General features: G+C 51.4%; 1 protein-coding gene across 1 annotated transcript in view; it reads left to right on the top strand.

Moving 5' to 3' along the window:
* ctnna1 (catenin (cadherin-associated protein), alpha 1) overlaps nucleotides 1–23,778 on the top strand; it is a 78,627-nt gene that overhangs the window by 8,584 nt on the left and 46,265 nt on the right. The window contains exons 5-7 of the mRNA XM_035519658.1: nucleotides 1,963–2,082; nucleotides 3,124–3,393; nucleotides 9,518–9,721. Coding sequence (XP_035375551.1) covers nucleotides 1,963–2,082; nucleotides 3,124–3,393; nucleotides 9,518–9,721 — 594 coding nt within the window. The remainder of the gene's footprint in view (nucleotides 1–1,962; nucleotides 2,083–3,123; nucleotides 3,394–9,517; nucleotides 9,722–23,778) is intronic.

The raw sequence follows: 23,778 nt of genomic DNA, 5'->3' as shown, positions 1-23,778 counted from the left end.
AGGGTGTAGCCATTTCCTGGTCAGTGCCTTTTCTAGCAGCTGCTACAGCCATTAAGTGTTGGTCCTTTTATCACACGCAACCCAAACAGAGAACCCAAGCGTTCATGGGTAGAGCGCTTTAGAACTGCCTTTAGGTCGCCCCAAAATATTTGGATAATTGAATAATTTCCAGAAGAGGTGATGTCGGAATGCACACTTCCTCCAGCATACTGGAGCGTGATTATCCGTATGAGCCAATGTGTAGTCGGGAATCCCGCTACGAACTATCCTTCCATTTCGTAGACGTTGTGCGTTTGCACCGAAATCTCCAGGTATCTGTCCATCTTCACCTATAATTACCATTTCTTCCTTTTTTTGGACCTACTGAGTGTATATTTGTACCCCTCAGAGATTAATAGATCTTAGAAATAATTTTATGATGCACTTTGTTTTTAGATGTATATGGAAACATGTATGCTAATTCAATTAGCATATCCCTGAGGGCCCCCCCCCCCCGTTACTTTCTGGTCAAACTAGCTTCTCATTTGAAGGTATGAGGATTAAAAGGTTTGGCTCTCTGATAGAAAGTGTCCTTTTAATGTTTGAAGACACCCTCTAACTCCTCCCTCTACACACAGCTGTGATTCCCTTCAGTCACCCAGTTTTGTGACCCGTCATGTGCCTCTCGGGTTCCGGTGCCACAAGTGGATGGTAGGAAGTCAGTGCTGAGCTGATCGTATTTTCTCTTTTCTTTAGTCCTCTACAAGTTTGCTGTGGATTACGCTGTTGGGAGTGCGCTGCCCTCGCACGCCTGTGGCCCGAGTCCTGTAGGCTAGCGCGCAGGCTGCCTTGCATTGCTGTTCAATTCAATTTCTGTTTTAGCCCGATGGGCTGTTGGCGCAAACTAGATTAGTCACGACCGCCTTCCGCAATGTGCAGCAGCCACTGGCTCTGTGAAGAGAAGCATGTCCCTCCTGTAGGAGCTCTTCTGAAGGCCTGATGCAGAGTGGAGTAACTTAGTTTTTGGTTAGGAGAAGCGGCCTGCTCGACGTCTGAAGGCGTCCGGAGCCCAGGTTTTTCGCTGGGACACGCCCCGCTCGTCCTTCCCTCGGAGCTGCGCTGGGACTCGGCCCAAGCACTTTCCGAGTGTCTCTCTGCTGTGACTGAAATAGCCTTTCTGATTCCACTCCGACCTGATCAATAATTAAGCACGTCATTCCTGTAGAGCGAAGCTCCAGGGACGACGACGACAACTGACGACGAAGGTCGCACTGCACCGTTGGCCTTCATTTTTGCACCGGCATTAGATGCCACACTGTTGGATAGATGTCCAATTTTACGTGTGTTTAGTCAGGAGAAACATCTTGATGGGGTTTATGCTAATGTGAAGTGAACCTGGTGCAGTATAAAGAAGACCGTGGGACCAGCTGGTGATTGTTTACTCCACCGAGTCTGGCGTTAATGGCCATTTCTTTAAAACTCTGCACCAACGCAGCTGCTTGGCACTTTTTGAGGTTTTTTTGTGGTCAGTGTGATGAGAGAGAGAGAGAGAGAGAGTTCGGTAGTTGCTTCTTAAGTATGGCCCTCTTAAAAATGTGGGCCTGCCCCAAAGTAGCTTTTGTTGTGCCTTTTGCCAAGATGATCTTAATGGTGTTGGATGCAGACATTCAGTGGTTAAACTGACAGTTTGGTTAAACTGACCGCTTCATCACTCTGTTCCTCCAACCAGTGGACCATTAAATGCTGTAAAAAGGGCTCCATGTTAGAAATCCATCCAATTTGAGGCTTTTTTTTTTTTTTTTTTTGGACCTCTCGTCTGTGCCCTTGGTGGAGCCCGTTCTCAGTCTTTACCTCTTCAGACCCGTTATGGGTTCTGTCAGCTTTTGGAAAACCCAAGGTAAGACGGCACCTCATCCAAGCGATGTGCCTTGCTAACCGAACTGCTGTGTGTGTGTGTGTGTGCGCATGCGTGCTCCGCTGCAGGTGGAAGAGAGCCTTATGAAGGTGCGAAACGCCGGCACGGAGCAGGACCTGGGCATTCACTACAAGGCTCTGAAACCCGAAGTGGATAAGCTGAACCTGATGGCGGCCAAGCGGCAGCAGGTGAGGTTCCCCGGGCGCTGACTTTGTCCAACTCAATTTCGTCCGTGTTGTATGCATGTCCTAAAGGACTGTACCTGAGAGAGCCACTCGGGGTTTCTAACTTTTGCCGATCCAATCGCGTTTGGGTCTTTGGTTATCAGATGGCATCCCACTTCCTCCCGCTTCATCTGGGTGCTGTCCAGTGCCTCCAGTTGGAGATCAGAAGCGAGTAAGCATGAACAATCTCCTTACCACCAACTGGGCAGAGAGCGGCTGAAGGAACCAGACGCAACTGGGATGAATGAGTTCATTATGCTCATATGAGAATTGAAAAGAGGGGGAATAAAAGCTAATTTGAAGAAGCCCCATCGCTCCTTCCCCTTCTTTCTTAGGTTGTGCAGTTCCCTGTGATTGTCTAGCTCGTTTCTGAATGAACGTTCCGGGCCGTGGCGTTATGGAATGCGCACGAGAATGGCGTTATTGAAGTAAATCATGGAATATTTCATATGGGGCCTTTCCCGATTCCGCTTCTGTCAGATAATGTCGATGGGGTTGGGGCTCCCTACTCCTAGTAATGGTAGGTCTCCCCCAGCTGCCAGCCGCCGTCCTCTGCCTCGGTGTGGTTTGGAGGTGCACTTCTACGCCTCTCTGCAGGCTTCTTGTAAGGAGTGGCAGTGAAGAATGCATCCAGCATTAATGCCCTGATTATGTGAAACCCTTAATGAAATAGGGGAGGGGGGACTCCACGTGCCGCGCGAAGATGACACTCCATGTAACCGGAGTGTTTTTGTGCCGTTACTGTGGCAACTGACCCTTCGTTCTCCGTCAGCCAGCCCTAAAATGAGACCACAGTGGCGTGCTGTTGTAGGAGTCTTTTAAAATGCGTTGGGAACCTTACAAGGCCAGCCGCTAACATTGGCGTGCCGGGGTTGGTGGGAGGAAGTCGTCTCCTTTGAGCGGTTCCGAAGTTCCGCTGGGTCCGTCCTCGAACCCGTCGCAGGTCGTTGCCGTGCCGTGCGAGGGCGGCGACCTCCTGACCACCCGTAACTTTCCCGTTGGCAGGAGCTGAAAGACGTGCACCACAAGGACCAGATGGCTGCGGCGCGGGGTGTGCTGCAGAGGAACGTGCCCATGCTGTACACGGCATCCCGCGCCTGCCTGCAGCACCCGGATGTGGCTGCCTACAAGGCCAACCGCGACCTCATCTACAAGCAGCTGCAGCATGCTGTCTCGGGCATCTCCAACGCCGCCCAGGCCACCAGCAGCGAGGACCCCGCCTTCAGCCAGCCCGCCGGGGGCGGAGAGCTTGCCGGCGCTCTCAACAACTTCGATGTAAGTCGGTGGGGGGGTGTCCGTCCAGGTGTGTGAGTTTGCTTGCATGCATGTGTGGGTGTGTTGACTTTACACTTTTTGCTAACTTTAGCCAGACATCCAAATCCTCCATCTCGACCTTTTCCTCTGGAAACCCCTCTGTGACGTAGATGGTCTCCCCCTGAAGGAGAGGACAAGGAGGGTCGATGTGTGCGCGTGCCGCAGGGATGGTCTGAATACACACTGTGTAGCGTGGCGTGTCTGTTGTTGGGGGCGTGCTGTTTAGTGTGGCGTGTCTGTTAGAAGGCCTTTGGGATTGAGGTTTGGGTGGCTGGGCGTTGTGTCCACACCAGGTGGCTCTTAAATGTGGCTTTAGGCTTAATCCAGACCAGGGCCGTGTGTCTGGTGCGATGCTTGCTTCTGCAATGAGCACACCTGTCTGCACAGACACAGGTGTGTTGAAGCTGAAGATGTAGGTTACCAGGTCTGTTGTGTGGAGCCCGGCTGAGGGGCTTCGTAAGCTTCTTCTGTCCGGGCCGAGAGAGCTGGTGAAGCCCGGTTGAGCGGCTGCTTGGCATTTCAAAAGGGGATTTGCGAAATTGTTCAGTGACATATAAATGTGAGTGTAAGTGCTTGGGCATGCTGGGTTGGCCCTGTGTGTGAAGGCCATGAGAACAGCGGCCCTCAGATCTCCACCAGTAGACAGACCTGTTGATGCTCCAGTCTCCTGTGTCGCTCACACAAACTTGCATGCATGCATATCCACCACTCCCGATGCTCCGATGTCTGTTTACACATCGGAAATCTGATGGAGCCTTGGCATTGAGAAAATCCAGGATTGTGTGAGATTAAATTCATATGTCCAAACCAAAGCCTTGCCCGTGACCTCGTGCCGTCGGTCATGTTTGCTTTGTTAAACTGTTCCCCCACCCCCCTTCCTCGCTCGGTGTACAAGGCCGCAGCGGTTCGACCCCGAAGTCAATCACTTGGTGTTAACCTGTGAAAAGTCGAGGCCCTATCCACCATAGGGAGCTTGGGAGCGGGTCATCCTTGCAAGGGTGGGGCAGCTGCTCGTGACGCGACTGCCGCATCCCTGCAGAATGTTCGGGGCGTGTTTTTGCACATTGCCTGGACTTTAAAGTGCAAATCTGGTTCATTGTTCATGCCGATGAGCGTTCCCCTATTAGAATAATTATTCCGCTTTAGTGTGTGCGTTTCGCTCTTTGTTCTCTCTGAGGGCAAAAGGGACAGTGTCCATTATATATGTTAATCCCTCCACAACCGTGGCAGGGAGTGAAATGATACTTTCAGATTGTGTGCATAAATAGCAACTTGTTGCCATAGCAATCGATTAGCCTTGGCCTTCCACTTCCAGATGGAATGCGAGTGAACTATGCATGTATGCCGACCGAAACGACAGCTAGCAATTTGGCGTCAGATGTGCCTGCCTGGCGGCCCGTGTGTACCTCCTCTTTCTGGGGCATCTTTATGGGCAGCCGCTTTAACTGGCTTATCTCGCCTGTGTCTCGTCTCGGCGTTTTAAGTCTCAAACGAGCGGCGCGTCCGGCTGCCTCGTTACTTCCCCGTGGCGTCCTTCGCAGAAGCGATGCGCTTAGCCCATTGATTTCCTTTGCTGTGGTTTTTCTTTTTTACACCCGTTATTTAATGATCGAACGAGACCTCGCTAGACGCGTCTGTGTAACCCGGTGTAACCCGCCACCCTGCTAATTAGTGAGCGCGCGTTAGTGAGCCACCTCCATGTTTGGCGGGAGGATGGATGGAGCTATTATATCTAGACAAATGAAGCCCTTAATGGGATGAGTGGAGCGGGAGCCAGCCAGGGGTCTGCGGGCACTCGGTGGCAGTGGTAGCTCAGTGGTTAAGGTACTCGACTTGTAATCAGAAGGTTGCTGGTTCAAGCCCCACCAGCGCTGGGTTGCCACTGTTGGGCCCCTGAGCAAAGCCCTTAACCCTCAGCTGCTCAAACTGTATTCAGTCTTGATTGTAAATGGCTTTGGATAAAGGAGTCAGCTAATCGTAGAGAGTGGGGACCTTGGCCAATCAGATCCCATGCTGCCGTGTCCGTGGAAACAGACGGCTGAAAATGCGTGAGCTCTGATTGGTTTATGAAGTTGTCGGTTCCAGTGGTGGTATGGTGATGCCACCTTCCTGAGCGTCCCGAGGGGTTTCTTCTTTCTCCTGCCTCTCCCGACACACTCTTCCACCCACAATATGACACCACGAGATTTTCATTTATTAAATTTTTTTAATGTATGTGACTACATCAGGCCATTTTTAGATTAATGCAGGATATTAGTCATCGAGACTGGTGCAGGTGTAACTGCATGACTCATTTTTTTTCCACATTTATTTAATTTTATATGCATTTTCTCTCTCTCTCTCTCTCTCTCTCTCTCTCTCTCTCTCTCTCCCTCCTTCGAGCTCTTTCTCACCTTGGCCCCTCAGGCTCTCTCTCTCTCTGTTCCACGCACCGCAATTATCCCCGTCACTCTTGCGACAAAAGAGACCACACTTTTTTTTTTTTTTTTGCTGCCGTGTCAGGGGTCTGGAAGCGTCTGTTTTGTTTCCTCCATTGATGGATTAATCACCCGTGCCTGCGGCGTCTGTTTCGAGCGCTAACCCCTCCTGTTGTGGCTGCACGTCAGCGAGGCTCTCGGGGCGACGGCCCCCTGGCGATGACCTGACATGCCCTCAGCCCCCGCCCTCCTCCGACTGGACGTGCTACGTCCAGTCGATGAGCAGTGGAGTTGAATTAGCTGCTTTGGGCTGAGCAGTGAAAAATTCCCATGGTTCAGTGGCATGTCCTTTACCGACTGGAGCTATAAGACTTGAGAAAAATGGCAATTTAATCATTTGCTATGTAAAGGGAAAGACGCAGCCTCGGATGCTAACAACGTTAGAGCTAGCTCAAAACTTAAAGAAATAATTAAATCGATATCAGTGGAGTTAGGTGTGCATGTGCCAGACCGTAAATCTTTAGTGATTCAAGCAAATTGGATCCGTTTTCAAATTATTCATTCGCCATTAGCCCACCGTAACGATCGACGGTGGTGTTTCACTGTATGAGCATTCCGGTGAAGTGTGGCCCTGGTGAGGAGTCGAAGCAGAGCGTTTGGCCCCAGCCAGACCCTTGAGTCTGTTGGTCCTACCTGCTGTGATTGGTCCTGCTACCCCATGTGGCTCACAGTGTGTCCTGGGATTAGTCCTGCTACTCCCTGTGGCTCAAAGCAACCAGCTACGCTGCACCACACCCCACCCTCTGTGTTTGTTTGACTCTCAGCGTGTCCTGAGATTGAGATTGGTACTGCTTCGCTCTGCCCTTGGGTTTGCTCCACACGGTTCTGGGGGAAGTTATAAAGGCAGGAGGCGCTGGGATCGATCCCCCGCACCGCAGAAATATTACCTCATTACACTGCCTGGGCTAATGATGCTCGGCTGTGATGGAATCAAAGTGGCCTGCCCCCTCTCTGCTGCCAGCGCCCCCACCCACCCCCATTCAGCGGGGTTGATGGGAACCGCTTAGCAGTACACGGCTAATGGGAGCAGATGACATTTGGCGACGCCATCGGACCGTTTGGAGCGCCGCGACGTGGCCAAGGTGCTTAATCCGCAGCAGGAGCCATTTAAGAGAATCGGATTCGCCGCGTCGTATCGACCGCTCCCCCGCCTCGCTGAAGGCTTCACGGAACAGAGCCCGGGCCAGTTTTCGGGTCTCCCCGAGCTGCGCGCAGACCCCGGACCCAGCAGGGGGCGCGGCCTACTCGTAAAATCCCGCTGCGGAGGTCGCCGTGCAGGCGGCTGGATCTGCATCAGCCAGTGCTTGTTGCTTCGTTACGTTTAGTTTGTTAATTAGCCCAAAATGAGTATTGTGCGGCGCACCGCTCCCGTGGCCCTGGCCGACGCGCCGTCGGGGCCATCCGCAGCTCCTCACGCGCTGGCCTAACCCTCAGCACCGTGGCCCAGGAGGGGCTCAGTACCAGCAGTTACCTTTTAGTCACGCGAGCAGGTGGCAGGTTTGGACCAGCTGCTCCCTGCTGGCTACTGTTAGTCATTTAAGGGTTGTTTTTGATGCACGCGGCTAATACGCAAACTTGGGTTGCCTGCAACCCACAAAGGGTGTGTGTGTGTGTGTGTGTGTGTGTGTGTGAGAGAGAGTGAGAGAGGGCGCGCTCTAAATGTAGTGGCTGGTGCTGTCTGCTCTTATTGATACCCAAAGGTCCTTGAAAAGTCATTGAGTGTGAAGTAGCAGAACACACACACACACACACACACGGGGGGAGAGAGAGGGAGAAAGCAGAAGCTTGAATTCTTGTTGCTATTCAGCCAGATGGCATCTGCGTTAATGGCAAGTTGTGTGTGTGCGGGCATGTGTGTTCACATGCATGCGAATGAGAGAGTAGACAAGGCAACATGTGAGCCCGGATGTGTGTGTGGGGGTTTATCTGTAATTTCCTGGTGACCATGCAGAAAGCTCAGCTCTCACACACGTTTTTCCACCTCACTTCTCGCTGCCTAATTCCCAGCCGAGGCAACTTTGCGGTGAGTCACAAAGAAGGGGAGAGAGAGAGAGAGAGACACACACGCGCGCGCACACAGGCTTGTTGCCATGGCAACATGACACGCAAGCAAAGGAGGTCAGATCAGAGCAGTCTAATAAACTCACATTTAAGCTGTGCTCGCCCCCCCCCCCTTTTTTTTTTTTAAAGGCATTTCTACTAGGTAAGACTTATTTGTTCAATATTTTAACTGTCAATTCTTGGCTGTCATGTCAGTGAGACAGTACACACTCCCTCTGATAGAACAAGACCCAACCGTGTGTGTGTGTGTGTGTGTGTGTGTGTGTGTGTGTGAAGGGTGCGTAGCATTGCTTCTTCCAAACTCAACAGGGGACAAACAAAATGTCGTCCATAATCACGGGAGAGGAGGGGGCTGTTAACAGGCACAGTGTGTTTCACATGCATAGCCACGTTCTGTTGGCCTCAACTCCCCTCTGACGGCTGTGCAGGAGAGCAGAGACTCCCCTCTGATGGCTGTGCAGCATAGCGGGTGTCTGAGTGCGTTGGTCTCCCCTCAGGAGGAGAGAGAAGGCCGCACTTGACAGAGGTGCACTGGTGGCGTGCCTGTGGCGTGTTAATGGGGATCTGCGGTTTAAAGGGCCGGATGGAGCCTAGACGGCACGCAAGGCAGACGGCTTGCTTCCGAGGCCCAGCCGCCCATGCGGCTGTCTGCTTCGCTCCGGCCATGTGTGGGCACGTCTGGGCTGCGTTTCGCCCCAGACTGTCCTGTTAAGCGGGGCTTTCGGCCGATTCGATTCGATCTTTTCCCTCCTTTCTGCTGCGTAATGGAAACTAGGATGGGCGTGAGGGGGAATGCAGATTCAGTGGACCTCACAAGTCTGCATGCTGCCCAACGCAGCCGATGGCCTTAAACAGCCCCCTTGTCTCTGAGGGTATGAATTATTAATCCTCCAGGTTAATGAAGAGCACGGGCTGACTGTCCTGGGTGGGCGGAGCTATTGTAGCTTGTGTGACTTGCTGTTCTCAGCTACCCACACGCTTCCTGTGGTCAGTCCAGCTTTTTAAAAAATATTTTTATATCTATTATAAAGTTTTAATATACACCAAGAGTATACTGACACATATGTGCATCAAAGTATGCGAAGTGAGCAGTAAATAATCATATAGACATCAAATTGGTTTGTGTGGCAGTTATAAACATTTGCGCTCTGTCCCCTCTCCAATAGTTGATATCATTGTCATTTATTATTTACAATTAAGAAATGGAATTGGTCCAGTGGTCAGTCCGTTTGGCAGGTTTTGGCCATCGTTTTGGGGGTGTCTTGTGGCGGTGTTGATGGGCGTTATGAGTGTGAGAAGTGCTGTGTGGTGACGGGAGGCTGGCTATGCCTTATGGAAGTGGGAAAGAAATTGCTTTTAACGCTTTGGGAGAGAGGAAATTCTGCTCCAGATTTATTGTATTGTGTACGCTTAAGACATCTTTACAAAACTGAGGGGTTTGGGTCCCATGAGTTTTTATGGTAAACTGAACCCCACATAGACGAATGTTTTTAGCCAAAATTTAACACACCCTTCCTTTTTTTTTCCTCCCCCTCTGACCCCTGTAGAAGCAGATCATTGTGGACCCGATGAGCTTCAGCGAGGAGCGTTTCCGCCCCTCTCTGGAAGAGAGGCTGGAGAGCATCATCAGTGGCGCCGCCCTCATGGCCGACTCGTCCTGCACCCGTGACGACAGGCGTGAGCGCATTGTGGCCGAGTGTAACTCTGTACGGCAGGCGCTACAGGACCTGCTCTCGGAGTACATGGGCAACGTAGGTGCTCTCTCCTACTACCATACATACACACACACACACACACACACACACACACACACACACACACACACACACACACACACACACACACACACACACACACTCTTCTCATCCCCCACCCCCCCAAAAAAAAAGCTTTGGTCTCAGAAGAGATGTCTGAAGAAGGCCTGACTCCACACAGTCATCCATTGTCTTGCCCTGTGGGCCTTCCCTGCCATCAGCTCACCCTCTGCAGCAGTGAGGTGCTTAGAACATCAGTGAAATGCAAGCCATGCTCCCCAAATTACCTTCTCAAAAAAGTGGTGTTTGTTTGTTTTAAATGTTCAGAATCAAAGTGCTTCTATATGAAATAGTTTGTGTCTAGAATGTTCTAGAGGAATTGAACCCCTTGCTCTGTGTGTGTCACTCCACAAGCTCCTCACTCAGCACACAGAGCACCCGATAATGAGCAAAACTGACTGGAGTATGAAGGCAATGTACAGCGTTGTGGCTGGGGACCAGGTTTGCACGGCTCTAAGCATCTGAACCCCTGCAGCACGGCCTCCTGGGTGTTTGCGTAGCTGAGGGGAGGTAAACAGGCAGCATGGAGCTGGACTGCTCCCCAGGATAGGCCCCTGGCTCCTTCTCAGGGTTCTCCCAACCTCGGAGTTACGGCTGACACTTAAAGACGCCTGTGCGATGTGCCTGGGCTCCTACCTCCTCAACTGGAATGACGACATCTGGGGGTGTGTTCTCCTAAGGAGAGGAAATTTCTCCCACTGTCAGCCAGCGCTGGTACTGGGCCTTTTCTAATTGATCCAAAATTAGCTGATTGAATAAATAGTCGTCAGGGGTCAGTTGGGGGTGCTGCGCTGCAGCCGTGGAGGTGTACCGAGGATCACTCGGAGTCTACGGAGACGCAGCTGGGAATGCCATCTCACCCTGCAAGCATGTGTGGGCCCGCGCGCACAGTCTCCCTGCCTTTTCTCTCTGCATTTTGACATGTTTCCTCCTCTCTGTCATTTAGCAGCGGAATTGCATCAAACTCCGTTTGATGCCATACAATGCCACCGCCAGCCGCAGAACACGGTTGGTTGTTCCCTTTCGCTGTGTTGTCACGGTAATGCTTCCTTTTCATCCCTCGTTCACCGTGTTTCTTTTTTGGATCGCGTGAAGTGTCGTGCTGGGACGAGATGCAGCATGCCTTCTCGCCTTCCTGTGCTGCAGTGATCTGACAAAACACACCGGTGTCAGACCTTTGCCGGTCTCTCCCTCTGTCTCCCTCTTCCTCTCGCCCTCACTGCTGGTCTCTTGCACTCATTTTGTCTCACTTTTGTCTTTGGCCATCACTTAGCCATGCCCCCCCCCCCCCCTCTCTTCCTGCCAAGCAGCCATGGCTATGATGCTTCTCCACTTGGAGGTGCTGTCTGTGCCCTATTGCAGGTTGTTTGCAGCCCGGTTCACCGCTGTCCCCCATCATTAACTTCTCGCGCTCCACCCCTATGCGGCGGAGCGAGGAAGCCGTGGGTTTTTGGGCTGGATCTCTGCATGGGCGTGAGGCATGTTCGCCTGGCACCCATGGGTAAAGCCACGACCGCCGGGCGAAACATCCAGGCGACGCCGTTTTTTTTTTTGTTGTTTTTTTAATGGCAGGCCCGGCTGGCACGGAGAACTGGGCACAGATCGACTCCAGAAGCCACATTAGTCACAAATATGTGACTTATCAAGTAGCGACGTCTGCAGCCAATGGCTTCCCTCTAATAAGCCGGTTGTGTTCTCTAGCACTTGGCATGTGAGCGCGGTCGCTTGGAAAAAAAAAAGTTAATGTAATTGGACCAAACCCTGTAGAAATCCGTCCCACGCGCTTACCCCGGCCTAGCGTGTGGGCCGCTTATTTCTTTTTGAGCTCAGGCAGCTGGCATGGCGGCCCGCGGTCTGCATGCCGTGACGGTGAGTGGGGTAGGTGGGTGGGTCACGTGTGTGTGCTTGTGCGTGACTCCTGCCGCCCCCCCCCTTGCTTCACCTGTGTGCGCTCGCCAGCCCCCTTCCGCTCAAGACCGGCCGTTAATTAAAGCATCGCGGCCTCGCGGATTTTCCTGCTGGTGGCCGGTGCTGATCGTCGGTCACAGTTCGTCGGGGCTGGTCCTTGAACGAAACGATAAACAACGCATTAATCAAGGAGGGGCGTTAAAAAGCAGCGATTAATTTGTCCCTGCTCCGTAGACATGCAGAGCGGATGTAAATAGGGTGGCATTGTTCAGTGCCTCTCGACTCCTCTTCCGACCCTCCCCCCGTGAAAGACTGTCTAATTAGTCGGGGGTCAGAGCATGGCCTGTGCGATTTTGGCAAAATCATTTCTAAATTGATTTCTCACCCGCCGTCGCTTTTCCGGAAAGTCTCTCGTCGGATAATTATCGCCCTGCGGCCCAGCTATCCGGCATTCTGCTTTTAGAATAACGGCTGCGCGTACGTTCCGGGTCACCTCCCGCTGCCGCGCGTGGACGGTGACCAGCTGAACGGATGAGTCACCGCTTTTATGGAAGATCTTTAACCTAACCGGCACCGGAATTTGGCACCCAAAAGGATAATCCAGTGCCAGCCTGCATGGGGAAGAGTGTGCCCCCCTGTTACCTGCGTGAGGCGACCCCCCCCCCCCCCCCCGGGGCCTGCTGTTGAAGAAGAAAAAGCGTCGCACCTGTTGTCAGGGCTCATTGAGGCTGCCGCAGTGACAGGTTGTGGCGTGTTCACTGGCCGTGCAGCAGTCAGGGCCTCTACTGTGCGGTATGTTTTTCATCCTAAAAAATGCAGTCTCCAGTGGTTTAAAATTGCTCCCCTAAATGTCATTTTTAGGGCTCTAATTTTTCTGTGGAGTCCCTTGTTTGCAAGAGGAAGTGACTCTTTTAGATATGGACACACTGCTTGCCCAGAATGCATAATGGGAGTCTTGAGTGCTGATCCAGCAGCATGGGCCAGACGGCCATATATTTTCTTCTTTTTACTTGTCTCTTCCTTTACTGCTCTACCCCACTTCTCCCTCTCCCCCTCATCTTTTGAACAGCGAGTAGCAATTTCACCAAGTTATAATGAAGCGCTCTCTCTCTCTCTCTCTCTCGCTCTCTCATTTAAGAAGCTGCTTCCTTTTCATTCCCGTCCTGCTCTGTGTGCCTTTGGGAAGTTTCAACCCAAAAAGACGGGCAAGTCCCGGCACCGTGGCTCCACTCTCCTCCACCCCTCCAATTGAATCACTAGTTCGATTTATTTATTTATACATTCGGTTGGTTTTGTCACAGAGGTTGGCCGTGCTCGACGTAAAGACTTCGGCGAGGGGTTGGTTTTGGGGGGGGGGTGATCATTTTAATATTTCATGGCAGGATCGAGTTTGGCGCAGACCTTAGCGAGGCGGAGTGCGCTGACAGGAACACGGCTGTGTTCAGGGTGTGCTCGCCCATGCAGACATGCCCGGCGGAAAGGAGGGGCCCTGACGAAGCGCCCCTCCGTTCAGGACTCCGCAGCTCAAAGTCGGAATGGCACACTAACGTCTTTACATAGCAACACTGCCAATTCTGCCTTAACATACTGAGTTTCGGCTCAGCAGCCCGTCATGGTCGGAGCCCCGTGGCGTTCCAAGCCTGTCCATCGAACCCTTTTTGCGAAGGCAAACTACTCTGGCTTCGCGTCTTGGTGGCTCTTCGCGTCTTCGCGGCCCTGCGGAGGCTAGAATTCCGGCTTGTGCGTTAAAAGCATCCTCAGCAAGGAGGCGAAGGCCCGTGCTACCCACTGTGCCTCAGTCAGGGCTGAATGTATATTCGGAGTTCAGCTTCAAGCCTGCCGTCCATCACGCCCTCTAATTTTGCGTAATGGGAGCGGCGTAACCTGCTGAGCCCATGACGCCACATCCACTTCACAACCAACACATTTCTCTAGCTCTCCAGGCCTTTAGCGTAGCATGCTTCAGAAATGTTTTCACTTGGTTTTTATTATTATTATTATTTTCAACAGACTGACCGTGTTACGTATAGATCATTGCATTTGGCTCAAGTGATTATCCGATTATTATAAATTTATATTAAATGCTGTGCAGATGGTTTAGACTTTATTGAGTTTTTTGTCTTGTATTTTAAGGTTGCACATGGAATTGGCAGGAACGTTTTTACTTGGTCTTACTGCGTCTGCTTCAGGACCATATAAACGCTCGAGCGGAAGCGGGGAACCTTGCGGGTCGTCCGTTTCAAAGCCAGGCCCGTGAACCCTAGAACCGGAATGTGCATGCCGCAATGACGACCGCTTTGTCGCAGCACAGTTGAACGCAGCCATGTCTGGACGACAGGTGTTGATCTGAAAGCTGTTGAACCGCCGAGCTTGGCGAGCCACCCGCGGAGAACGTGGGAAGCCGCACACTGATCTGCGTCTCTCACCTACACTTCAAATACCTTATTTGTTAAGCATTTGAGAGGTCCTACAGGACTTTATCTTAATGGCCACCATTAGGGCGAATGGATGTGTTTATACTCTAGAGAGCCAGGCGGAACGGGGGCGGGGGGAGGGGGGAGCTACTTGGGGAAACATGATTGTCTAAATTGGCACAGGGAGCAGGCTGACATGGCAATATAGCAGCCTCTCCATACGATGCCGGCGAGGAGGTAGAGAACGCGTCCAGAGGGGCTGCTTTTGATGGGAGAGGGGGTGGCCGTCTGTTGCTATGCAAAGGAGATTCTCTGCTCCAGTTAAACAAAAACCGTGAAGCCCAGACACTACACGCACACTACATCTCTACCCCCCCCCCCCCCCCGCGGAGTCCGAGGTACTAAGGCGCTGTTCTACGTGTCAGGACATCTGTCACTTTAATATCATAGCTGTTGTGGGTTCAAGCGGCTCATTGTGATCCATCGCTCAGGTCAGGGACGCGTTGTGGGTGTGTTTTGAACAGGGGAATTGCTTTCCAGAGGTGTTGAATATCAGTGTAGCCTCAGTTGCACCCAGCTGCTGTTTGCTTAGCACTGTAAGACCAGGGGACCGTTGTTGACGTGTGCATTCTCCCACGCACACACGCACGCACTCTCCTGAGCAGAGTCTCCTCTTAGCCCCGGGTGAGGGACCCATTCCATGCGACATCCCATTTAATGTCTTTTTCACTGTGCTAAGGCCACTTCGCGTGTGTGTGTGTGGAGAGCTTTTCCATTAAATGCTTAGTAACCATGTGCTGTCCTGCTTGTCTACCAGCAGATAGCTAGTGGGAAGTCCATCTGCTTGCCAGAGCCGTGCTTTGGCGACTGTATCGCAGACGTGTCTCTTTCAGACTTTCCTTACACAAAACTGAGCTCACTAATGGAGGTCAGTTGTTTTGGTAAACCGCATCCATCACCGGGAGACAATGCTTTGAAAATGGTTTGAATTATTGTTCTCATTTGCATAGGTGAGGACCAGGTGGATGATTGTGGGGGTGCGGGGAACGGACAGAATTTGAGTCAGTTGATGTGATCTAGGTGTAATCCCAGCCAAACGCGTAATTAAAACAAATTGTAGTGCACATTATGTATCAAAGAAAAGATTGAATGCCCCTGTGATGTGGACTATATTTATAGCCTCCCATAAAGCACCAGGCTGTCACTAACAGGCTGTCTGCCTTTCAGGCTTTCTCCAGTCCTGGTCCTTGATCTTTCAGTGCCTTTGATTGGATCTGTTGGCAGGTAGGGAGGTGAGACAGTTCTCCTCTCAGCCTTAATTACATTTCACCAAGATGAAGAATGAACAATCTCCCCTTCTCTCTGCCTTCCTCTTTGTCTCTGCCCCTCCCTCCCTCTCGTTCTCTCTGGGTAGGAATATCCTTCACGGCACCGTCATTAGGGTCGTGTTGGTTCCTGCGTATGAGAATGGCAGGAAGCGATTATATAACGTTAACCGTACTTGTCGCCGCGCCGATGACATGCGAAGCGTGGCGCGAGCGTGCTGCCACAAGAGGGCAGCGCTCTCGAAGCCTTGTTCCCTGAGTCCGTGATGTAGCCCCCAGTCCGAATGGCTTCCTGTGCCGGTCCCGGTACCCCCTTCCCTGCCCCTCACACATCTGCCGGCGATAAGAAGACGCTGTTCTCCGTGTCAGGACATCTGTCACTTTAATATCGTAGCTCTTGTGGGTTCAAGCGGCGAACGGTGATCCAATTTTTGTGATCCAAAAATTTTTTTGAAAATGTGGCTTCCCATATGTAATTTCGTTTCCTGCCCTCCTTTGTTCATCACTGACCTGTTTAAGAAGATTTATTTGTGGCGCGTTTCAACCGAAAGACTAACGGACCCGTCAGCGTTTCGCCCGGCTGCTTTAGCCCGGCCCCGGGCAGACTTGACCACGCGCAGTGTGGCGTGGTGGGTGGTGCTCCAGCGGAGATTTCCTCCACACCCCTCTGTATCCTCCGCCCAGGACTGCTTGAAGCAGGGGTGGCCGAGCGCCGGTGATTACTCCCTCCACCCTCCTGGCTTTGCATGGCTGCTGCCCGCCTGCCTGCCAACCACACGATCACTTGGGCTGACGGACAGGTTCTATTAAGCCCCATTGAAGCCCTTGGTGTGTCATAAAAATATGACCGAGTAAGTTCAGCACCGCCGCAGGCCGGGTTAGGTGCTCCCTCCATTTGACCTGCCTTGACCTTACGTCACCTTTTATGCATCCATTCTGCGTGTTTGTTGCGGCCATCACGAACACTCCCCGTTTCTATAAGTTCCATCAGTTAATATTCCCAAGCATATTCCTCTCACTGCAGCCTCGGAAGTTTTATGTCTAATTCCTTATCTGTGCAGTGTAAACCTGCTGAGGAGGCCGTTTAATAACGCCTGCCATAAATTCCTCCCTCCGGATCCGAGCTGGCGGATAAGTGATCAAAATGCCTCCGCGAGATGACGGCCTTTCTCGCCATGGCTGCGACGCCGGGCGCGCCTGCCCCCGTGCTGAACTTGGTGGAGGCATTACACTGCGCAGTCAGTCGGTTGCATGGCCCGAGTCGCTCACTAGTGTTACACGAGTGCTTCCCTCTACCCGCAGGGACCGGGAGCGAGGAGCGGAGATGCAGGGAGGGGAAGAGAGAATTGGAGTTGGTGAGGCAGTAGAGGGGGCGGGAGAGAGGGAGGAAGAGAGTCTGTGTGTGTGTGTCTGTGTCTTGGGTGGCCCTCGCCACCTGACTTTTCTGAGTCAGGCATTGATGGTCTCCGACCGGCGAGTCGTGCAGCGCACGTCTGGCATCATTTGATGTGGAGGCGAGGGCAGCGATCTGCAGTGCGCCGCTGCCTCCAACCGGGTCCTCCTGTGCCCAGCAGACTAGAGCTGTGCCCTTGGTTGGGCTCTGCCCCCTCCTTCTCAGACTGTGGCACACACGGAGAATCGTCTCCATGGCAGTGCGGGCGTGGCTTCCACGTGCTCTTCACGGAGTGCTGGCGACCCGAGTTAACGCAAACCCCGCATTATCCTTCCCAGTGCAAAGCGCCCAATGATCGTGACCAGAGGGAGCAAAGCCCCCCCCCCCCGCCAAAAAATGGATGCTGGACCCAAAGGGATTTTTGCACGCGTCCTCCATAAATCAAACGGATTCAAATCGTGTTTCAAAAAAAGCCTTCATCAAATTTTCATGTGAAGCAGTGAAACGGGCTGTCCTTCCGACGCAGGCAGGATCTCAGACGCCTATGTAGGTCACGCCTCGCCAGTCTGCTAGCAAGAGCTTACAAATGTGCCCTACTTTTTACCAGCTCCCATTCGCCCCTTAACCTTAAAGTCGTGCTTGAAGTATGCAGTTAAGAAAGCAAACCGGCCACTTTCTGCTGGTTCTCACCACCTGTCATGGTTTCCCCTGCATGTGGGCTTGGGAGGTGGTGGGTGACGTGGGCTGAATGCCGCTCCCACTGGCATCCTTCACCGGCGCCCTGCCTGACGTGCGCGATTTGTGCATGTCCCTGACCTTGCCAATGGGAAATTGCCCCATGCTTGGAGAGGGGGATTTAAGTGCCGGTCACTGACGGGAAGTTTGATCCCCTCCTGTCCTTCACATGATTAAAGGAGTACTTCACGCAGACACTACCCTGGTTAATATTGAATGAACTGAATTCGCATAACGCATTCATTATTCACCACTGCGTTGGGCGTCATTTGTTATTAGCGAATGACATCGGAATGGAATGCCGGCATGGGTTGTCATAGGCCGCGTGGTCGAAAACAACCGCCGCGAGCAGAGAAGCGTTCTGCCGACGCAGGTCTGATGGGGTCTGAGGGCACGGGTGAGTGTAGCATCCTGCGACCGCGACGCTCTGGCGTCACGATGCAAATGAGGGCATCGGTGGCTGGGGGTGGAGTTGCTATGTAAATGGGTCCAGAGTGCAGCGTGCTCAGGCGGAAGTGCGTCCGGCTCCACCCCTTTTCTGCGGCGGCTGCGGTGTGGACGCTTGCAGCCCTTTATTGGTCCACGAGGAAACCCAGCGGCAGAACACTGTTCCTAGCCCTCGCGCTCTCCAGGCGCGTCTAATCTGGGACGCACGGCTGGGAGAATTTACAATTTCCTCCACCTGAAATCCTCTTATAATTCCATTTAATAAATATCCCAAGGAAAGGAATAAATCACTTTTTCCGCAAGATAAATGGGCCTTAAGCTAGGAATAACCGCCTCGGAATAACCCCCCCCCCCCCTTTCCCCCAAAGCGGCTATTGGAGTCTGACCCGAATCCTTCGGTGCTTTAAGAGATGTGCAGGCCTGCTGGCTGGAGGAGCTGTCAGAAGTCCCTCGGTAACACCGCCGCGCACGTCAGCATCCTCCTCCATTTTCACCCCGTGTTCGTAACTGTGTGAAAAGGTGACTTGTTTAGAGTGCCTTCTGAGACTTGCGTGCTTGTTTACACATTTATGTGGCACCTTTCTTACACAAGGTGTTGGGCAAATTGCTGCGTAGTAATTGCCGATTAATTGTAATTTTCCTCCAATGTGTACACGTAGCAGCCAGGGCGCTCCGGGACCCGTTTGCCACCCGCTTTGCGTTGCAGGCCAGGAGTTTCTATCTGGCACCTGTATGAAGCAGTGTGCTCTTGCTATATGATGCAATCTAGGTCATAATCGGAACAGAAAATAGCTAGCCTAGGCTATATTTTTACTCTGCACTGTTAATACAGAACTCAGCAAAGGCCTAGACCAGAGTTAACTTTTCTTCGCAAATATGTGAACTCCATGAAAGAACCCTGTGATGGAGCTCCTCATAACAGCAACCGTTTTGGATTAAATCACTGGGGATTCAATCAAAGCACCATTACTAGTCGTCGTTATAGAGTCGGTAACCCTAGCCTGTTTCTTCCTTCCCACGGGGGTTGTTCCCAGGAATGGTTTTTGTGTCCCCACATGCGCCGTTGACCGTGCATGCGGTCTACCACGGCTGGCCGTGTCTGGTGTGAAGCAATGAGCACTGCGGACTAGCTGCTCCTCACCTCACTCGCCACTCGCCTGATGGATCTACCCGTTGTGGGCGACGCCGCTCACTTACGCTTCCCCGCAAGCAGCCAACGTCTGTTTGCTCTCCTACAGCGTCTCCGACTTTGTCGTCGCAGCCTTCTGAGAGGTCGCATAAACTTTTGATGAGCTCCGCCAGTCAGCTCCGGGGCGCTGACACCATCCCGGGCGGGATGCGGCCGTGTTGTTGCTCTGCCCGTTTTCATTGGCCGTCTTGAGCTGTCGACTTTGCAGGACGCTTCTCCGCGAACAACCTATCGAAGCGGGGCAGCTAGTGTGCTAGTGCAGTGCCATCTGGCAGGTTTCGTGCTCTGCCGAAACATGTCGGATTCACCCCAAGGTTGAGGTCGTTGGTGGGCTCTCCCAGACCGGATTCGAAACCGGCTCTGTGCAGGAACACGCAGCCCCGCACAGTTTGCAGCCCCAGGGGCACGGAGATTACAAATTCACGGCTCCCGACAGAACTCCGGCTGAGGTTTAGGAGCTGGATTGCATGTGTGTCTGTCTCTCGCTCTCGCTCTCTCTCGCTCTCGCTCTCTCTGTGCGCGCGCACTGTGAAGTGCTGTGTCACCGGACCCTGTTTAGGCTTGTAGTCTAGGTAACCACGGAGCGGTCATCAGTCATCAAATGTGCTTAGGAGGTGATATGATTCGGTGTTTTTAATGCGCTTAATAAATCAAAATGGTGATCTTTCTACCGTCTGTGACACATTTTTCATCCGGTCAGTCTGACTGACTAGAAGAATGTGCTGGCGCGCGGGGGCCGAGCACGCAGAGTTTTGACGAGCTGCCTTCTGGTTTGCATGCCAGTTGAGTTTGACCTTAAGCTGACAAAATAAAGACGGATATGGAGCCATGTTTTAGCTCCCTGTAGAGGACCGACATGGCACGCAGTCACACCGCAAAGGCAGGGGAAGCCTGCCGGAATTGGCATTCTTTTTGTCTCCTCTCTCTCACGCAGCGACTAGTAACCCGATGACTGTGTACTATGTGACCATTGTCGTAACTGAGTTGGGAAGGCTGCAGTATCGTCCCCCTTCCCCGCTCGCGTGCCAGCTCCTCAGGCAGGGAGGTGTATAAAATGAAAAGGTTATCTCCGTATGCATAATGTAACGAACTGTACATTTCCCAGTGACCCTTCACGTCGAGGGCAGAAGGCAGGCTGATCAAGCCAGTATATTGAAATGCTCTTGCCGTCCGTGTATAGCCAGCATAGTTGAATGAATAAGCAAGTAGCGGACAGATGGGAACAATAATGACCATTGCGGAATTTAAAGTTTAAAAGAATATAATAAAATATTTGCTTAGTTGTTGTTCAGCCTAATAATGCTACTCTTCTGCGTTGTCACTGTATTCTGACACCAATATCTCTATCTCTCTCATTTACATAAGAGAACACGTCATGCATCCCCTCTACATTATCTTAGCCAACTGAAACTTTTAAATGCACGAAGCTGTAAATACATTAGGGAGCTGTTTGCACATGAGAGCCCGGGCCCGGATCGATACATCCCTCCTAGTAAGCGTTTTGCAGATTTATTGAAAACCTGTAATGCAAAGCCAGTTCTTGAACCCGCCCGGGCCGCGACCCCCCCCCCCCCCCCCCCCCCGCCTCCACCCTGCCCCCTGGAGCTCCACTCGCCACAGGTATGATTGCAGCACAGTTCTTAATCCACCACACTCAGCGCGGGTAAGACTCGGGACCGGGCCGACTCGCGTCTCAACGCAAGCAGATTGCCTCGAGTTGAATCTGACTGCTTCGGAGAGAGGCTTTCTTCGAGGTCGTCGCGGTTTTAATTGCGTTTCCTTTACGAGCGCTCACGCGCCGAACGGGTGGTCGCTCGGGCCGGCTCCGTGCTGGGAGCGAGGGATTAACGGGCTCGTGTCGGGCACGGGGACCGTCAGATGGGGTAATCGACGCAGCGTGTGCGCCACACATGCAGGGAGGAGTGTGGAGGGAGGTGGAGCCGTCTCCCAGCAGGGCGGCACCCGCTACACTAGCGCTTCTCATTTTTATGTCCGAGTACCCCATACATCACGCGGTTACTGCTGGGCAGGGAAGGGGGCAGCCTCCAACACCCCCAAGTCGTTGCCTTAGTGTCTAATTTGGTGTTCCACTGACTCACGAAGACATCCGTGGTACAAGGACTTAATTCTGTAATTGAAAGGTAGAATCACTATTTGTATCACACATTTACAAAAAGCAAATTGTGCCTTATGGCTTTGCGATTTTACTGTTAACAAAACAAAATGAATGTCTCTTCATTAAGGTGAACAACTTGCCTCATCAGTTGTCGCTAATTATCACATGACGTTTACGTGAAAATAGACTCATCACTGTGAATCCAGACCTTTTAAAATTACTAGTCAGGACAGCAGATTAGACATAACGCCCCACAATTTCCTCTGTTTGAAATTATTATATCATATTATTCCTTTAGGAACCATAGTAGGGGTCATGGTACTTCCTTTAGGAACGATAGTAGGGGTCATAAGTTATGCACATACCCAGCTGCATGAATGAAAATGTTAACATCTTGGAATGGCTCTAGTTTCTAAGTTAAAGTTGTTAATTTTTATGAGTTAAGAATAAAAATGTTCACTAATAGCCAGCGCTTTGGAGAGTCTTTCATGGATCAAAGCTTTTGAATACAATTTTTAATTGCTTAGTGCTGGTCTCAGTCGGTGTGTGTAACGGTAATTGCTTAGTGCTGGTCTCTGTCGGTGTGTGTAGCGGTGATTCCTTAGTGCTGGTCTTGGTCAGTGTGTGTAGTGGTAATTCCTTAGTGGTGTAACGGTTGCAATTGTCAGTGTGTGACAGTTCTTCAATAATGTACGACTGCAGCATGATCGATAAATTTAGCACACAAACTCCTAATCAGCAGTTAATGTTGGCAGTAAACATTCATTAAGTTCTACTTGAGCGAAAATTACAAAATTACATTCATCTCTCACTATTCCACTGTATTGATATTGTGGTATGATTGGAATTGATGTAAAATCAATAGATTGAGTCCTTAATTTCTGAGAATCAGTTAGAATGATGCATGGACTGGATGGCTTTGTCTTTTTGAATCTCTCACACACACACACACACACACACACACACACACACACGTTCATAGTGCATACCTACTGACTCAATCGGATGCAAATTATACCAAAATTGAAAATTTGCACAAACTGCCTAATTGTGTGTGTGTGTGTATACTTTGCGTTTGACATCACTGTCAAACCCTCCTCCTTGGCTTTGAGAGTGTGGTATTTGTGGTATTTTTGCAGTGTACTTTTCAACACTGCTCTTGGCCGTGTGCATGGAATAGAGCTCCTTTGTTGGAGATGCCCATCGAGTTTAATGAGCTCGGCTCTGGCTTGGCTGGACACGGTTTCCCTGGTGACCATATGGGGAAATAAATGGAATGTTTTGTATTCTCATTTAAGTCCCGTCATTACCGACTCACGCCTCCACCTCTAGAAATGGTCTTTTTTTTTTTTTTCCTTTCCTTTCGTTTCCTGATGGCAGGCTGATGAGTTCAGAAACGTACAATTTTTCTTTCACGGTAAGCCTGTGGATCGGGTGACGGGGACATTAAGTTGTCTGTGCCACATGAAGAAAAATTTTTTATACCAGTCGTGTACACCCACACACACACATCAGCTTGCAATGGCTGCGATCAGAAATGGGTTGAGTCTCTCTCGGAGACGAAAAGTCTTGAGGTCACAGACCTCACTGAAGCTGGTGCTTAAGAAAGCTCATATACATTCCTATATATATATATATAAATTTCATACCTCCCTTTCTCCAGTTCTTCAGTCATAAAAACTTGGTTGTCCTGTTTCTCTAGAGGCCGATATAAAATTGATAAAACGGAGTAAACCTGGATCTCTGTTCAGTGTTGCGTTGCTCTGTGAGCTAACCAGTGCCCATAATGACGAAGGGGAAAACTACTAAATAAAAACAGCAATTTGTGTGCCCCCCCAGCATGCTACTCTGTACCTGTTTACACGCAGCTGCCGCTGGAATTTCCTAACGTGCCATCTGTAATTAGTTCTGCCCAGCCTTTCTCAGCCAGTTGCTGCATTGTGGAGACGGTTCACTCCATCTGAACTGAAACACCGAGAAACTTTTTTTTTTTTAATGAAACATTTCTGCAACACGGCCAGTCGAAGCCACATGGTTTTCTCTGCCGTTACCGGCGCAGAGCCATTTGCTTTGATCAGTGCAGATGAAGGACAGTCCCGCTCACAGAATGCCCCCCCCCCCGGTCTCCACGGAGATGACAACAATGCTTTGGTCACCCCATATTTTTCAAGACCATAACGTTTCTCTATATAAATCGTTAGAGAACGGACACACATGCGTGTTTACACATTCATGAAACCCAGATTCTGTGACTGCGTGCCTTTGCCCCATTCCTCTGGTAGACCAGTAGCATGGTGATAGACGCCAGCACCGTTCTGCAGTGAGACACTACGTTTTAGAGAGTTCTGGCCCTTTTGGCTAAGCTTCAGTGACATTTTTCAATAAACTGGCCTACACGGCAACCCCTTTGCGGGATTTCCGTTCGTAATCTGCCTAAGGCTTGCTCTGGCATTTTGGAGCGTGCTGG

Source organism: Electrophorus electricus, chromosome 2 (assembly GCF_013358815.1).
Source record: "Electrophorus electricus isolate fEleEle1 chromosome 2, fEleEle1.pri, whole genome shotgun sequence".
Taxonomy (NCBI): domain Eukaryota; kingdom Metazoa; phylum Chordata; class Actinopteri; order Gymnotiformes; family Gymnotidae; genus Electrophorus; species Electrophorus electricus.
The sequence above is the reverse complement of the archived record's forward strand: the minus strand, read 5'-3'. Positions and strand labels throughout refer to the sequence as shown.